We start from the raw sequence: 15,933 nt of genomic DNA, 5'->3' as shown, positions 1-15,933 counted from the left end.
GTCTGTCTCGCGGGATAAAAATTTCAACAGGTTTATCAAGTGACGCTCTGTTGTCAAATGTACCTATTCGTTGAACCTTTAGCGAGTTACTCAGAAACGGCAAGCGACATGTTGGAGACCCCTTTTCTAGATCCATATCTTAGGCATCAGCACTGAGAGGTTGATTTCTCTAATATTTAAAAGATTTTCAGACTTGTATTCATAGTTGATCAGCTTTGTTCTGAATCATGTACTAAAATAGGTATGTTGGGTTGCTTTCATACAGAAATTTGGCAATCAAAGCGGTAAAATCAAAGCAGGAAGAACGACCAAAATAACATGGAACAAAGACGGGATTGATCATTAGGGCCATATGCCAAGCAAAACATAAAAGAGGTGCTACTTTCAGACAGATAACAGGAGAATATTATCGACAGAGAGGACATAGACTGATATGGCTGATACGTCATGACAACAGCACCCAATTTGCAATAGGAATTCAGAGGTGTGGGGTAAAATTAATGTGCACCTCCACCCTCTCTGTGCTATTTGTGGCCGGACCAAGACCACTTCCTTTAAATGGTCTCTGAGGACTTGATTTGCTGGCCTTAGTAAACCTCCCCAAGGAGAGAAACAAACCGTCCGCCAACTGAACTAAACCAAAACACACAGCTGCGCCTAAATATTAAGCGCAGGCTGTTAATAAGCAATATATGGTAAGACTGAATGAAGAATGAGTAGCTGGCTTTAGGAAGCAGCAAAAGCCAATTAACAAAACCCCATCAGTACAAGATGAGGATGTTTATCGATTCAAATTTACTGTGGCCTAAGTAGTTTCCATTACAACAGTGGTGGATGTTCAATAATATTCAATAATCTAATGCAGCACACAATGTTCACACAATCAATATCTCTCATCAAGAATGGACAATTATGCTACTCTCTCTGATATTAAACTAATTTGTGAACAACTATACACTTGCAATGTAAGTATTAAATGATGCTATGATCCTATCCAGTGTGCCTACTTCACTGTTATACGGTGTTATTTCACACATGTCTGTACAGAGTGCAAATTTAAGTGTGTTTGTATGTGAAGGTGTTAAATAAAATGTGTGAACATACCTGTGTGTGTCAAAAAGGCACAAATGTGTCAATATAAAGACAGATACAGTTTGTGTGTGTTTGTGTGTACTATGGAAAATAGGTCAGCACATTTGTATGATTGAGAGATATGTGGCTTCAGGCCGCACTTCATAATAGACCTTTCTGCCTTCTATGCAGTACAAACACACATTGCATGTGCACACACACACACATGCATGCACCCACCCACCCACGCACACACACATACTCACTCGAAAGCACCCACCCCACAATGGCCGCAGTATTTCAATGTACAATGCTGACAAAATATCTTAGCTTTGGAGAAATGCCATCAAGTCTATTCCGTTGCTAGAGATTTTTTTAAGAAAGAGGAAGGCCACACACATACACATACATGCACACACACACAGACACACACACTCACACACAAAGGCCTCCTCATGTGATATCTGTCCTATCAGTTCATTGGCTGGTTGGCTGGTTCTGCTCCACAGGCCACAATATAATAGGAAGTATGCATCAATCTTTAATGTGACATTTAACACACACACACACACACACACACACACACACACACACACACACTACCTAGAGCAACAAAGAGCATGACAAGACATGGCTATTGCATAAATACAGATCAGTCCAAACAACAATTACAAGATGTTAAGTGGTGAAGAATCTTGATATTATGGTCACTGAGTAGAAAGAAAATCCAGAAAATAGAAATGACCAAAATATGTCACATTGTTTGTAGTTTAGTTCTTCTTAAAGGCCCAATTTCCTTGACTGATGGGAATATTTATATCTCCATATAATCTTTATTGATATACACAAATCCACTAATTGTAGTCGTGATCATAATTTGTTCTAAATATTATGCTCCAAATCCAAAGACGTGTGATGTGAGATAATTGAAATGCCCAGTTGACTTCTATTAGGTTATTACTGCTAACTATGATGCTTACTACAATACTTGCCCTCGTAAAAAATATCTTTGTGCGAATAAAAAGTGGAGTTTCAGCAGGTTGCATCAGTAGTTGCACCCTGTCAGAGTGACGTATCGTATGTGTGGTACTAACAGAAACAAATGACTCCTTCACTCTGCTCCACTCATTCTTCTTTGTGTCACTGTGTGGAATTTCACTGAATGTATGTTGTGCCATTAAAGACGGGTTACATGCACAAACATGCCAGTTGTAGGTAATGACCGAACTGCAACTTGTTTACGCTCGCTCTATATCTGCCTGTCGCTCTGGCTTCGCTCATTCAACACAGCCCCACAATACCACCAGCTCCATCTTGCTTCTCTCTCTAATGGAAAGCTGGTGCTCTTTCTCTCTCTCTCTCTCTCTCTCTCCCTCTCCCTCTCTCCCTCTCTCTCTCTCTCTCTCTCTCTCTCTCTCTCTCTCTCTCTCTCTCTCTCCACCCACACACAGACATATATCATAAATCAAGCATTTGCCTTGTAACAGTGATTGATCATGTGTGTTTTAATAGCAAGTATATGATCCCATTCAGGAGGTTATAAATAACTGTGTGTATTGACGTGTGCGTTTCAGAGTGTGTTGGCGGTGCGGCACTGGAAAACCAGGACCCGGTCGAGTGATGGGGACGCAAACAAGGAGACACATGACATGAGACAGACGCACACTTGTCTTACCACGCACTATAAACACACCCACAAAAACCTACAAGAGGAACGTAAACACACCTAAGCTCAGTTTATAGACAGTTTCACAGTGTAAGGTTTTTATGTTATTGGTGGTTGTGTACACACGCATACACGCATGCACACATGAAAGGCTACATGACTTACTATTGCGCTGAGTCGTTGAGCTGGTACTCTCGAGCGCGGCTGAAACACTCCTGGATGCCTGAGTCAGACCACAGGCGCATCATGGCAGAGAGCAGCTCAGCAGAGTAAGGCTCCGTGTCCTCCATACGACTCACCACATCACACACCATCTTTGCGTCCGCCTAGAAGAGGACAGTAAAGGTGTCACCAAGTGCTATCTTTTATGTAATATCATTAAACCAAGAATACACATAATACACTTTTTACACTGTGTCATTAGTGCACTGATGTTCAATTCATTGAGAGTTACACCCTGCAGAGATCCACAATGACTATAGGTGGAACAAGTGAAACACAGGTGGGGAACCTTTTTAAAGGAAATGTGAACTCCATTGTCAATGTGTAATATCCAAACATGCAGAACCACATAGCAGATATTACAATAAAGATATACCATTTCGTATCATGGCTGGGGAAGGAAAAAGAGACAGAAGGGGGTTAAAGAATACAACAATTACAGGAGGTGAATTTAGGCGTAGCTCATGTCACAATTATGAAAAAAGGGGAAAGTAAAAAAATACTTTCACTTAACAATTGTGTTAGAGTTATAGGGTTGTATGTTGTAATTTGCTTGCAGGAGGAATGAGAGCAGATGACAGGAGGAAAGAGCAAGATGAAGAGGATCACAACATTACCAGCTCCCTTTGCTCCATTTATTCTCTACTGTGAATAAAATGATTCATAAAATCATCAGTTTAAATCCCCAGTGAGGTGTCATTACAAACTCTTACTCAGTAAACACGCAGAAACAAAGCACAAAACTGCTGCGGCCCGTTTACCGACCAGCAGCTTCTGCAATGTGGGCAAAAGCTGCTGGACATTTTGACTAATAGAGTGTTTAAATTGTTTAAAAACTGCTTTGCCTTGAGCTTTGTTTTAGTCCTGCGAGGCCAAAATGGTCTGACTGTTTCTTTTTTTTGTGGAAAGTGACATAACCGAGGATGGCTCACGGTTGCAAATTGTTTAGTAGTTGTTTAGGTCAGTAGGGAGTCAAAGTTAAAGTGACACCTCATCCTGTCCAGCTCTTATTCACCTTAGGCTATAACACGACTACTATTAGAGAACTTGAGACAAGCCTAAGCAAAATGTGTACCGCAATTATGTACAATCAGTAACTGCAATATGATTTCCAACACGTTATTAAGTTTAGTTTATATAGCACAAGTATGTCATTGTGTGTTGTTTGCTGAAAAATGTGTCAGCCGACTACTCGTGAACAAACCACTTTTTCAGAGCTTTTTGTTTACTTTGCTTCAGGTTCACACATAACCGCACAATACATTACTTTCTATCATTAGCATTTACCTGAAAATGCTTGCAGTAGTTGATAAGAAATCCTGCCTCCTCGCTCTCCTTTATCGTTTTTTTCCCCAGCACGTGGCTCTTTAAAGATTATTGTAGTTCACAGTAATGTTGTCAGAACACTGCAGCTCCAGCTCTGTGTTTCTGGGCTTTTTATTATTATTATTATTTATTATTATTTTAAGATTAAAAAAAAATTCCAAGGATGACTGCATTATTTCCTTTTTGTTTGAGTTAAAATGTAAAGCAACACAATAGCAGTTTGGGAAAGAATCATATGTAAGTTATGTTAATGTTGATAATAATATGTTTTGTGGGACAATAGGGAACTACGCATGCTGTATATAGTACAAACATATCAAATACTTCAACCTACTTTTCAGAGATGCGATACACAGCACATTGTGGTGCCGGATATCCCAGAGTCAGCAAAATAAAAACACTGTAAATACTGTTTAGCATTGATGCAGCCCAATGCAATCCTACTATCTAATGTTTGTGACAGTATTGTAGGCAAACAATTCCCATCACTGAAACAATATATCACGATGGGTTATGTTAAATAGAACTAAATGATTTTCCCAGTGAAACAGGATAGTGTCAATACATGTTTGTGTGTGTTCCTTGGTGAAATATCAGCCGGACATTAAAACTAGACGGCACAGCTTAAGTTACAATAAGTTGAGGCATGATGTGTAAATGTAAATCAAACAGATACAAAAGTAAAAGGAAAGGTGGACTTCAGCAGAAAACTCTCACACGTAAACTAGTGAGCAGCCCAGCATAACCGCTCGACACTTCACACAAACTCATATGATTTACTGAAGGAAAGGTGCTGAGCTAACCTCACGTCCTCCATCAATGTACAACAAACTGATGATATCAACAAAGATTTCCCCCGCAGACGGAGCAATTCCTCTGTATTGCTGACTGATGAAATGTATTTTAGAGGACACTGCAACTTAAAACCTGACACTTTATAATAGGGTCTTGACTTATTCCTCTTTCTCCTCTCATTTCATCAGAAACATGACATACACACTCCATGCTTTGATCTGCAGCACCTTGATCTCTTTCTGTTTAATATTGTCTTATGAACTTGAACTGAATGTGCACCGCTTTCCTCTCGTCACCATTCCGGCTACTTCCTTGTTATCCATCCCTTCCATCCATTCTTGCTCTCATCTCTCTACCTTTCCATTGTTTCTCTCCTCCTCTTTGTCATATTGGTATCCGTCCTCCATCTATCCTCGTGCCTCACTGCATTCTTTGAGCTATCTGTCCTTCATCTCTCCATCAACCTGTGCTCATAACCATGCTTTGTTTTGCTATTCTCAATATCGTCCTTCAATAGCATCACATTTCAATTCCTCTGTACTTCTCTCTATCCCTCTATCTTTCTCCTTTCACCTTTACTTCTCTCAGTCTTTCCAATCTGACTGTCCTGGGTGACTGTCCTTTTTGTCAGCCCCTTTCTCGGTCAACTCTCTTCTCCCTTTCTCTCTCTGTTCTTTCTCTCTTCCTCTTTTTTTTAGAGGAGGGAACGGTTAGTGACGCTCTATTTCAATTTCAGTTCTGTTTTGAGGTTTAATTACTTTTATACAGTTGAGACCCGGAGAGTGTCACTCATTTGCTTTCGCTGCCATTATTTCCAGTTTGATTGCACAAACATCTTCCATATCCCCTTGCCAACCACTAACAATCAACTTACAATTTAGCTAAACGAGTCATCGTCTCAACGTCATCATGCTTAATGTGAGGTACATACACAATGACGCATAATGAATTGACGTGTGCACATAAATATTACAACAATCTCAGTAGATAAAGAGTGCGGAAGTGTAAGAATGTGGAACGCTGTTATTGTAAATGTACTTCCATATACTGCATGAATAAATAAAGCATAGAAGAACATGAAACATTTATTTCAGGTGCTGAAACAAAAAGCATGTGCTGCATGACCAATCAAGTCCTGAATAAGAGTGTCACACTCACGACATTCTTGAACTCAGGGGAATATGTGTTTCTGTTCCTTAAATACAGCGCAATGTTCACACACAATTTATTGTTGCATTGTATTGGTGCACTGAATCAAAGTGTCAGAATAATCAGCTCAGTGATACACATGAACATATGTAGATCGACTGTAAATATTCATACCTAGAGAAAGTAATCCTACCATCAGCTGATATATTTACAATTTTACACCCACCAAAAATTGGTTTGGGCCTTTTCACCATGTGGAAAAAGACCCTGACCATTGATATCATTTTACAGTAAAATACAGGTATTAGTACTGCAGAATGGAGAACAAATGGATTTCCTTCATTGTAACTGTGTAACATGGAGGAAATTATGGTCACAAAATCAGGCCTGTCTCGCCAGAGTGAGCTTTCCAATCCCTGAACTCTGCTGGATGGACACACAACCACACACACACACACACACACACACACACACACACACACACACACTGGATGTTGGCATGCAAGTTTCTCAGTTTCTCAAGTGATAAGAGAGAGAGAGAGAGAGAGAGAGAGAGAGAGAGAGAGAGAGAGAGAGAGAGAGAGAGAGAGATTTTTTACATTTAAGGCTAAAGTCAGTTTTAATATTGTTTTGCTGATTTTGTGTTTCTTTTCGGTGTTCAGCATTTGTCTGGAAGGTATAGAACACGTGTCTTAGTCAAGGCCCACGGGCCAAATCCGGCCCGCCACGTCATTTCATGTGGCTCGCTAGAGCAAAATAAACGTCTATGCTGCTTAAAAGCGTACATTGTCCATAAACTACATTTCCCACAATGCGTGTCGATTCTGTGACCCGCTAAGTGACGGCATCCTGCCACTAAAATGCAGTGTTTACTTTCCACATCAACGTCAGATCAGCGTATAACGCAGGTGATTTTCCAAGTGGTGTTGAGAAAATCTACTGACGATCCCAAAAAGTCCAAGAGAAAAATTGATGCAGAAGGAAAGCAGTTTCATGAAAGATGGGAAAGTGAATACATGTTTGTGCTTCAAGGAGAAAAACCAGTATGTCTTCTGTGTTATGAGGCAGTGTCGGTGAAGAAGAAGTACAATATCCCCGCCAATATAGTGGACAATATAGTGATGAACTGCGACAACTCTTTCTGTTATTTTGAGTTAATTACATATACTACTTTGTATGTGTAGCAATGGACTCAGTGTGATTACAGGTGCATGTGTTCAAGGTGTGTTTACAGGTGCAGTCAAAGGTTAACTGCAATCCAACCACCTGCCTAGTTGGATGTATGCCCTCTGCAAGGTTGGGTGCAGCCATTTGATTTTGTAAAATGCCACAGCTGTCATGCATGTTCCCAGCAGCTCACAATTGTTTCCCTTGCCTGGGATAAAAAATACAATAGCATACAATTTTGTAACTTGAATTAGTGATAATCAAATAAAGACAGTTATTTATATATGTTGAGTAGTTACATTTATACTGTCTTACAGTTACAACCGGCCCTTTGAGGGTAACCATATTGCTGATGTGGCCCAAGGTGAAATTACATAATATTTATGTAAATATAAATAATATATCAAAATAATATAATGTCATACCTGTAATATAATATCACTCCGAACAGGTGTATAATTTCAATAATAAAATTATTGATTTAACTATATTTAGTAATTCAGATAAAACTAAAATACAATTGCTTGACAAACATTGAAGGTTGTTTAAACATACACATTAAAAAAATAAATGAAATATATGCATGTATCTTGCATGCATGTATGCAAGTATCTTGCCTCTGCTATAAATATTATAATGTAGCTTTTTAGCATCTTGTTTTGGTTTTATGTCTGTGAAGGTTTCCAGTTCATGGTATCCAAGGAAAGTCGATCTTAGGCAAGTCTTTACGAGCAAGTTTTGCTCTCAGTTTTACTTTATGTTAATGATAATAAGCGTATGATGTGTGTCAGTGTGTGGGTCTGTATACTGTACGTGTTGCACTATGCTTCTGCCTGCTTAACATCTCTGTTTGGAACTTGAATAGGCAATCATTATTTTCTTCTTCGTCGTCTCCCCCCATCTCAGCATCTGGTCCTTTCTCTTATTCTTTACCTTTGTCCCTCCATTGAATAACCAATCAGAGCACTGCTTCCAGTCTCCATCCAAAAGTTAAACCCTACCAACAAAAATGTGCACATCAGGACACCAATCGTACGTTTATCTCCTTAAAGTGCCTGTCCTGAACCAAACAAACACTCATCCACACACAAACACAATAATGTTATGCAAAGGCTGAAATGAGCGGCTAAACAGCAGTTTAGGAGCTTCACTGACACAACACACACACATCCTGTATTCTGACCTTTATAATTAGACCCTCATCCTTCTCTTCGCTTTCCTTTGTCCTTGTCTCTCCTCATCTTCCTCCACTGACTACACCCACATCTTGTCTAATGATCTGCTGAGATGGCTCATTTATGCTCATTCCACATGACCGGCAGACCGACTCTGTTCACACTCTGCATTGCACAAAATCATATGGGCAGATCCACTTTGACGTAAACAAATTGTTGTGTTTGATGAATCCTTGAAAAGCTATACTGTTAAATATTTCCAATTCAAAAGCCCGACAAATTCCTATTGATAAGGAACACAGATGATAGTGGTGCATCAGTACTGGAAAATTGTCTCACAGTGTTCAGGTGAGGAATATTTTGCAATTGAACCTTTTAAATGTGCATTGATGCATGAACACAAACAACTATAAATATATATAACTATACTAACTTAATATATAGACAAGATACATGTATGACTGACTACTACTATTCCGTCAATTTCAGACGGAATAAATTCTCCAATCTGTCCTGCAATATATAAGGTAATGGAAAAGTTAAAGGTTTCAGTTTGCACCCCTGGAACTTCCTTTAGCACCAAGGAACAAGGCCCCATTTTTGTCTAAAAAATATAGTTCTATAGTTTCTTAACCATTTTTCAGCTTCTACACCAGAGTAGGTATGGCCTCATCAATAAGGAACTACTGAGGCAAAAATAATAGCTTTTAAGACGCTGCTGATAAATGCTCACATTTTTTTTTCTTTTTTAGAGAAACATAACAGAAAATTATCTTGCAGATCTTATCAGAAACAAGAATTACTCATAATGTGAAACAGCGCAGAGAAAAAAAAGATTACAAAAAATATAAGTGATCACAATAACCAATGCAGCTTTGATTAAGGTGATGTCAGGTATGTCATCTCATCAAGGTAGACACCTCTGCCTCTCATCAAGACAGACTAGACAGGATACACATTGGATTGTATATCAAATTAAAAAAGGAAAAGTCTTTGGGTGTTTTCACACTTTGGTCACCCGAGGATGTTTTCAAAGACAGTTCGAAGTGTGATATCTGTCTCTGTCTAACAGTGTCTAACAGCGATCTGGGGCTTAGATCACTCAGCTGCTGGTTGAATGTGTCAGAGTAACAATGTCTAATTTTGTCGACAGTAAGAATACACAACATAGCAGAGAAAACATTACTGCAAATACTTCACATTTGTGTTGTTAATGCAAAACGTGTATGTTTAACAAATCTGACCTGATGGCATACAAGTTGACTGAAGGTGTATGTGTTGCCATGCATGTGTGTTGTGCAAAGTGTATTGAACATATTTGTAAAAATAGAAGATCAATGGTTATTATTGAGTCCATAATCCACACTGAAACCCATCTTGTTGTAAATCCAACATTTGACCTGTTAGGAAACAATGACCATTCGATGTGAACATTCTTCATTGAGGAGTAAAGCTCCACCCCAAATTCCTCCCTGTTAGAAGTCACTCAGTGCCTGACATGGAATGAGAAAGAGTTTGTATTTGTGTGTGTCAGTATGAATAATAGTTAGAAGAAGAATGAGGGAATGTATGTGTTTCTTGTGTTTTTGTGTAGGTGGGGTTGTATATGCGCAGACAGAATATGTGCCAGCCTTCCCACTTAAAGTGCTGGGCAGTGGGCCATAGGCACACTTAAACCCACATCCACTGCCAAGGACACTGTCTAAATGGACATACTGGAAAGTGTGGGGCTACTGGGTGAGCATGTGCATGTGTGTGTACATATTCAAATGTGTGTATAGAAATAAAATATTTGAGACTAGAAGAGAGAGAATGCACCTTTGACACTACTGTCTTATTCACATTAGATTCAGACTTTTTAATCTCTCTCTCTGTATCACACACACACACACACACACACACACACACACACACACACACACACACACACACACACACACGCACACACACACACGCACACACACACACACACACACACAGTTGTCAAGGAAACTGGAGCAGTAACTATCTTCCATTAACCTATGTCTCAATAAACCTGTTATTTGTTATTAGTAGAATGTTGCAGTTATGAAAAAACATATATAACAAGTTGTTATAGATGTGGCCTTTCAGTCCAGCAACATTATTTACGTATTTAGTTTATGGTGTAATATGTACACAGTTTATAATGTAATTATTTTGCTACAATGCCAACTAGCTCATTCATTATCCTGCTTACTGCACAGTCACTAATCAAAAACATGAATCAATTGTCATTAAAAATGTATTTAAAATTATCTTAATGTAAGCAAGAAAAATGTAGGGCCAGCTGCAGTAACCGCAGAGAATTTTTTTATTGGCACACTGTATGGAGAGCTAATTTAATTACAAATCAACAAACAACAAGACTTCTTGAGAGAAGAGGGTTGTAATTATGCACTTAATGCAGTGCAACAAAAGCAATTTTCAGACATCAGGATGCTTTCACTTTATGATTAGAAAGACAAAATAATTTCTCCCTCCCTCCCTATCCTTATTCTGTTTGGGTTCAATCAGTTGGTTGAAGCCGAGGTTACATAGGCCCCCAGCAGCACAGATAGATCACCTTAAGCCACATTAAACAGTTTGGACTTTCCCAACAATCTTAAGACAAGTAGAATGGGGGCCAAAAGTGTAAACATGTTGTTGAGTGTCTCGAGTTGAGTCTCATGATCACACTGCTGTCACACCAACATCTAAACTCCATGTAATAATAATAATAATAATACTAAACAACAACAATACTCATACTACTAGTACTACCACTACTTACTAAGGTAATGGGGTGAGAAACCATGAATTGCCTTATGAGTAAGTGTGAGGATTTAATTATCAATGTGGGAACAAACGGGAAGCCAGTATAAATTGTACATAATGGGTGTTTTGTGTTCTTGTGGGGAGGTGTGTGTGTGTGTGTGTGTGTGTGTGTGTGTGTGCATGGGGACGATGAAATAAACTCAAGAACACCTGACCCAGCTGTAAGAAATGACCTACATTTGGCCTGTTGAGCTCAGAGAAGAAGATCCATCTGTCATGCATGCTATTGCTTTGTGTGTTGCTATGTGTGTGTGCATGTTTGTTGTTATCACCAAGAGCCATTCAGCTTCCTTGGAGAAAAAACATGACTGGCATTCTCTATCAAGCATCTGTTCTCCCTCGCCTTGCGTGTCTCTACCCCACATCACTCTTTTAATCATCCTCTTCATCCTTCTTGTCAATAACACCTCCCCTCTTTGTCTCTTCCATTCTGTCTAATGCTGCGCCTAAAGCTCTCGTCCTCTGGACAAGCACAACATGACAGGATCAGTAATCCAGTGGCCTATAAAATCCTCAACAAACACATAAACATCAGGCGCACACACACACAATCAGATTTAAGAGAATGGATGACCACAGGCTCATTTATTCCTGGTCTTTCTACATCTCATGTAGTCGTCTTCTCCATCCTCTTTATTATGGCACTTCATTATAACCTCTTTTCTCTTACCTTCTCTCTTCCTCTGTTGTCTACTTGCACACCCCACCCTCTCTCTCTCTCTCTCTCTCTCTCTCTCTCTCTGTCCTCTGCATCACGTGACTTTCAACTGCAGTTGCTATGGTTACCATCCTCGTTTCCCAGGAATGCCATCTTGGCACTGATCCTCTCTCCGTTTCTCTCCCTCCCATCCAATCTCTTGCACTCGCCTATCCTCAATAATCCCTTTCCTAAATCTACCACATTTTCTTTTCTCCAACCTTTCCTTTCCTTTCCTCTCCTTGCATCTCCTTCATCTTCCTGTCAATATAGATGAGTAGTATGAAGAGCTGATGAGGTCAAATTCTCATTTTCGGTTTCAGCTTTTCTGAAATACAGTTTTAAATGATTGTTTTATCTCATTTTGCACAGCAGGATTTCAATGTAAGTGCCACACTGACTTTCAAAATGACAAAATGACTGCAAAATGACTCCAATCTCCAATGCATGTTATTGTAATGGATGGAGAATACGATATTTCGGAAACATCCCCCCATTTTCCCTTCCTTCCAATGCTCTCCCTCTCTACATCAGTTGCTAAATAATGAAAGTGATGAAATATTTAATTGTTGTTCTGCCCTCCTGCAGACACCCCAGTGGAGCCCCAACACAGGTGTGTGCGTGTGTATGTGTATATGGGGGGTGGGGGGTGGAGGAGGGGGGGCTTCCGTTGCCACCCTCACAAGGCATCCTGCAGCCACACCCATGCATCCCACACATACACACCACAGTGGAAGGAGCAGTGGATACGGGGTACATAGAGTATAATCTGTTATGTGAGAGGATCATTAAAACACACTTAGGCAATAACAGCCAGAGTGCTCGGAGGAAAAAAAAAAAATTGTCCTCACCTCAACCGCCGAGAGGGAGAGAATGACAGGAGGAGCAACGCAAAAGTGGAAGAGCAGTTTCTCCATAAAATCACAAGCATGCACATGGCAGCTGAACGTGTGTCAGATCGTCATCACTTTCTGTGGTGTTTCCCTGCACTTTAATCAACACAACTTGGACAGTCAACACATTGGTCACCGCATACTTATGGGTATGATTAGAATTGGAATTAGAATTAGAAAATTCTCAACATTTCCACTTCTGTGTCTGCTGCTGTCCCCACAGGAATGGATGCCTACGACCGGACAGAGCCAAAAGATGTGAGCATAGGGTTGTAGCTTTACACTAGCTGTTGCATACGCAGCTACATACACATTTGGGCTCAGTTCTCTATTCTGACAGGTGAAACTGGCCATGGTTTCCTTTTTGAAATCTCCTAAACACTGCTTGATGTGGGGCTGTTGCAAGACGTTAACAACTGATGTCCCAGATTGCAGGATGTCACAATAAATCCTATTCTGAAACGCACACTGTATAAACCTGTGTAGAGATTATGATCCATAGTTGTATTCCTGATTTTGTCCATGAATTCTTTGCATAATCTAGCATGCACGAAACTCGGTATGACACATTCATCTCATCTCTAACCATGGAATGTGCAAGTCTGCGGTGTGTAAGTGCATATTTGCATACAGAGGATCAGTGGCAGAGAGACAGAGAGAGAAAAAGAAATTGTTCTGTCAATCTACATCTTACACTCTTCCTTTTCATCTCTCTCCCTCCTGTCTCTCTGTTTCCCAGTTTCTCTCATCCCTGTTCTTCTATCTCTGTCTCTTCCCTTTCTGTCTCTCTCTTCCCTCTCTCAGCTAGGCACTGAGTGAGTGAGCCAGTGAGTGAGTGAGTGAGTGAGTGTGTGTATGTGTGTGTGTGTGTGTGTGTGTGTGTGTGTGTGTGTGTGTGTCTAATGTTATGTTATACTTCTTGAAAAGTGTGCTGCATACACTAAGGGGCAGATGTACTAAGCCTTTTGTGTGAAATTTCTCCGCCTCCATGGAGCTGCTATATCACAGTCTACATTTTGTCGCACACTTTGACGAAAACATTATTACAGCACACAAACACATCAGTCAACATCAATGTCCCCACAAGAAGGTAATGAATGCCCCTAACAGGACTTTTGGGACATTTTCCAATGTTATCGCAGCCATAGATTGTACTCATTTAAACTTGTCCAACCTCCAACCGCTAATTTCACGCTAATTGCAAAAACACGACGACATGCACATCCAGCTGCAAATTGCACTGTGGTTCATGTACATACTTCTGGCCCTAAGAATGCATTTGTTACTGGCAGGACAATTTGTGGTATTCTCCATTCAATGGTGTTATTTTCTAAAACAGTAAAAAAAAAGAAGAAAAGTCATAATTGTGCCAATGTAAAGTTCAAATTCATGTTTCTACATACTAAATGCGATGTTCCCGTCCTTTCCCCGCCATCTTGAAGAAATGTTCTTCAGACAGACCATCTCATTAATACTCGTTTGTGCTCCAACCTCCATATCCCTCTCATTTTCAGTTTGGAGCCTTTCACCTCTTTCGACACACAGCAACCCACACACAGATTCATGATTAATACAAGTAAGAAACCACCTCGACAAAAACCAGAGATGAGATGATCTACTCCTGATCCAAGTGCCATTTAAAAAGAATAAGAAGCTTCAAAGTAATAACTTACAGCAACAACAAGCAAATCCAGCGTGCTTCAGCATAAACTGTCTGTGACTGTGTCGTGAAGACAATCAAAGATAATGCAACACCAAAATACATACATTTACATTTTCATTCTAAAGGTAGTAGTGAGTATATGAATAAACTAGAATAAAAAAAGGATATATTTTTATTCTTCTTATGTATTTATAAAATATCCTTTTAGCCTTTCCACCCTGGATAAGCAGCAAGACAGTGCAGTGTTTGTAGCATTATGGTGATGTAAAACAAAACCGTCTGATCGCTGGCTGAGAGAGGCGAGGGGGAGGGGACAGATAGAGAGGAGTAGAGAACAGATTTGGGAGATGAGAAGCAACATGTGCAGGGAGAAGGAAAAAGGTCTGAGGCATGAAAATGTGGGGGAGATGTTGGAGCTCCCAATCCAACCAATGGTATGGAAACAGACATAGCCTAAACTCAGCATCCAATCATATGCAAGATGTGGTCAGGTGACTACATGGCTGCGTGTTCTTTGGAGGGAGCCGGCTCGCCTGGTTGCTACGGTAACTTGTTGGTATCCTAGAGACTGATAAAGGAGCTTGTAGGAAGGCCTGCATGGTCTAAAATGAAAAATGCACGCGTGAGCTCCTAGTTAACTTGCATTTGGGTACAAGAGCGCGAGGGGGAGAAGAGGTCGAAAGAACCCCACGGATAACACCCTACAATTTCTACAATAGAAACACACATGTGCTAGGCACAAGCACACACACGCACACAACTACACAGATGCATACACAATTGACAACATACTGAATACCTGTGTGTGTAGGCATTAGGGGAGTGTGGCCAAAGATAAGAGCTGTTTAATCAGATCATGTTTACACAGACACACTCTACAGAGAAGGAACAGATTGTACGACTACAGTAAGAGCCGATTCCTCCTTCAACTATAAATAATGACAGCACACATCCTCACACACACACACACACTTAAACTGAGAAATAGGGATGTTTCATTGCACAGCATCAATGTGACATATGATCAGAATCAGAAAATATAGGTGTATAAACAGTGTGTCGTCTTATTTTGAAAGCACACTGCACATCCTGCTTCAAAATTAAAATCCATTAAAGAGCAAATTAATTTTTAAAAGTGAGTTTGTCAATATCCAACGTTACCTTATTTACAAGCAGCTGTTGCCAGCCTCAAAAGAGATATTACACCTAATTTATATGGGTAAGATATTCATCAAACAGCACACAATAATGAAATCAGTTTATTGTAAAAAACT

General features: G+C 39.9%; 1 protein-coding gene across 3 annotated transcripts in view; it reads right to left on the bottom strand.

The window, feature by feature from the left end:
* LOC142991766 (guanine nucleotide-binding protein G(o) subunit alpha) overlaps positions 1 to 15,933 on the bottom strand; it is a 73,387-nt gene that overhangs the window by 18,547 nt on the left and 38,907 nt on the right. For all 3 annotated transcript variants that reach the window (XM_076141881.1, XM_076141880.1, XM_076141879.1), the window contains exon 4: positions 2,903 to 3,063. In XM_076141881.1, coding sequence (XP_075997996.1) covers positions 2,903 to 3,063 — 161 coding nt within the window. The remainder of the gene's footprint in view (positions 1 to 2,902; positions 3,064 to 15,933) is intronic.

Source organism: Genypterus blacodes, unplaced genomic scaffold, assembly GCF_046128005.1.
Source record: "Genypterus blacodes isolate CSIRO-AG114 ecotype Tasmania unplaced genomic scaffold, CSIRO-AGI_Gbla_v1 ptg000021l_1, whole genome shotgun sequence".
Lineage (NCBI taxonomy): Eukaryota > Metazoa > Chordata > Actinopteri > Ophidiiformes > Ophidiidae > Genypterus > Genypterus blacodes.
The sequence above is the reverse complement of the archived record's forward strand: the minus strand, read 5'-3'. Positions and strand labels throughout refer to the sequence as shown.